The 2500-nt window shown below is 41.3% G+C and overlaps 1 protein-coding gene across 2 annotated transcripts in view; it reads left to right on the forward strand.

The window, feature by feature from the left end:
- Positions 1 to 2500, forward strand: part of LOC137992407 (tetratricopeptide repeat protein 37-like) — a 56622-nt gene that overhangs the window by 23971 nt on the left and 30151 nt on the right. For both annotated transcript variants that reach the window (XM_068837739.1, XM_068837740.1), the window contains exons 19-21: positions 222 to 274; positions 1036 to 1107; positions 2400 to 2435. In XM_068837739.1, coding sequence (XP_068693840.1) covers positions 222 to 274; positions 1036 to 1107; positions 2400 to 2435 — 161 coding nt within the window. The remainder of the gene's footprint in view (positions 1 to 221; positions 275 to 1035; positions 1108 to 2399; positions 2436 to 2500) is intronic.

The following is a 2500-nucleotide window of genomic DNA, read 5'->3' on the forward strand; positions in this document are numbered from 1 at the left end:
TTTGCAGATAATATTCAAGTTCTTTAGCTCACAACACAATTTAATGAACAGGCTTGTGAGACGGGATGTGTCTTTGGCTGTATGAATTCCTTATCCCAGAAGACCATGTGATTACAAAAGCAGTAATTTATTTAATTAATGTTCAGTTTTTTTTGCAGAAACGGTCAACATATTACATTGCAACTCTTCGCTGACACTAATTTTGACCATAATTGTTTCAGGTTGCGGCACTTAACTTGTACAAGAATATAACAGCGATGTCTTCCCCTGGAAAGTATGACGAGAGATGTGTTAAATAATTCGTGGGTGGCATACTTGTCACGTTACTATCTCCCTGTTATCACTGTAATGCTCAATCTTGTTATTTTATATGAAAAGCGATGAGCCTTTTGTGAAAACGAGGTCAATCATAGCCTCGACTTCATTAAAACGCCCAGTTACTGATCAAAGAGCTGAATTTTTTAATGTAAAGGCCGATTTACATCGCATGCGACAAGCTTACGACAGGCCTACGACATGACTTACGATTGTCGTGTACGTCAGAAAAAATGTCGTAGCTATTTAAAACATGTTTTAAAACGCTGCAACAATCGTAAGTCATGTCATAGACCTGTCGTAAGCTTGTCGTATGCTTGTCGCAAGCGACAAAAATCGTACCGTGTAAATCAGCCCTTATCTTTCCCATAAGCAATATATCTGGCCCCAGTTGTTCAAAAAGTGGATAACGCCATCCACCTGATAAATCACTATCCATTGGATAGCGCAATTGGGTTCGCTACAACTTATCCACTGGATAGTGATTTATCTGGGGCCGGTTTCTGAAAGTTGTAATAACTCTATTCCAGGGATAAATGTGCCGAAATAAGGCACGTTTACCCCTGGAATAGAGTTACTATACGTTTCAGGAACCGGCCCCTAGTGGATAGCGCTATCCACCCTTCAAACAACTGGGTCCTGTATAGTATTTCATTTATTCCGAAATAATGGCTTGTGATATCTTTTACTAGGTCTTAGTATTTTATCATGTTGTTGTAGGGGTAAATGGGCGTGGCTGCGGCTTGGATTATTTCACTTAAAACACAATGAGAGCACAGAAGCAATCACATGGTACGTCTTGTTAATTTGTTTACAGTTCGGATTATTAAGTTCTCTTAGAGATACTTGATTTCTTTGGAAGGATAGTACCTTGCTATTTTCAGTAATACGTGAAATATCTTAATCACTCACTGAATTAACCCATTAATCAAACCGGCCTAAACCGGCCATACTTAGTATTTTACTCTGTCTACCGCCAGACGATTTTACTCGTCAATGGGGAACCCCTGGGAGTCAATGGGTTATGCTTGCTTTTCTCTTGATGTTTGCTGCAAGGCAATGGTGAAATTCTTTTACCAGAGTGCAAAAAACCTTTTCAAGTTTTGGCTGAAGAATATAATCCTGGCCGGTATTTCCGGAACACTTTGCAGTCTGGCTGTAATTCAGTGACCCTCCCATTAAGGTAGCTCTTCAACTTAAATTGCCAAACACTTTCTCAGCTAATGGAGAATGTAAATAAGTCCCCGTTCAACCCTGATAATAGGGAGCTTTAGCAACGACAACGGCGACGTCAACGAGAACGTCACAAATTTGCATATTTAGTGGGCAAAAACAATAGCTTCTCACGCTCTGCACGTGCGTTTTTCACTTTTGTCCATTTCTTTGCCGTCGTCAGCAAAGCAACAACGTGAAATTACCAAGTTTGAGGTGTTGTGGAGAACGTCAGCACCTGGAGATAAATTTTCATTTTTCTTCCCTAAATTAAGCGCCGCTCGTAACGGTTTCATTCCTGAGGGACTGCCACACCTTTGTCATATTAAAAGGCTTGGAATAGTCGAGAAGTGATCGCAATAACGTCAATTTATGTTTTTACATGACGTTCTCGTTGCCGTTCCCGTCGTCGTTGCTAAAGCTCCCTAATACTTTCTCAAGGGAAACTCTTGATAGCTGTGAAACCATTGATTTTATGTCGTTCCCAGGAACCTCCAGGAATTAAAATCTTTTGTTAGCTTATGTCAGCCACTGTCCTCCTTCCTTACATACATGCTCAATTGACCACTCTCCAGGTGGGCGTTTCAGAGCCTACGAAACGAAATGATTGAAACGACGGAGCAGAAACTGTTAAGAACCCGAACTGGCCGGAGGCAGACCAGTTGGCTATTTACAAGTGCAGCTGAGAAGTTGAACCAGGGACTACCAGGATCGAATTCAACTAGTAGTTAGAGCGAGTCTTGAACCCAGGATCCCCGGATCTCATGGCAAGCACCCTAACTATTTAGGACCACTAGGCTGCTATGCCTCCCTCCTCCGTTGCGGTCAAATCGCCTCACCCTAGAGTAAAATTTGCCTTATTTCCTCTCAAGTTTTCAGAGTGCGTTGAGGGCTGATCCCAAAGATAGGTATGGCTTTCTTGATGATATGGTTCTTTTCTATACATTCTTTCTTTGCTCTTTTAAACATATAT

The sequence above is a fragment of the Montipora foliosa genome, chromosome 2 (assembly GCF_036669935.1).
Source record: "Montipora foliosa isolate CH-2021 chromosome 2, ASM3666993v2, whole genome shotgun sequence".
Classification (NCBI taxonomy): Eukaryota; Metazoa; Cnidaria; class Anthozoa; order Scleractinia; family Acroporidae; genus Montipora; species Montipora foliosa.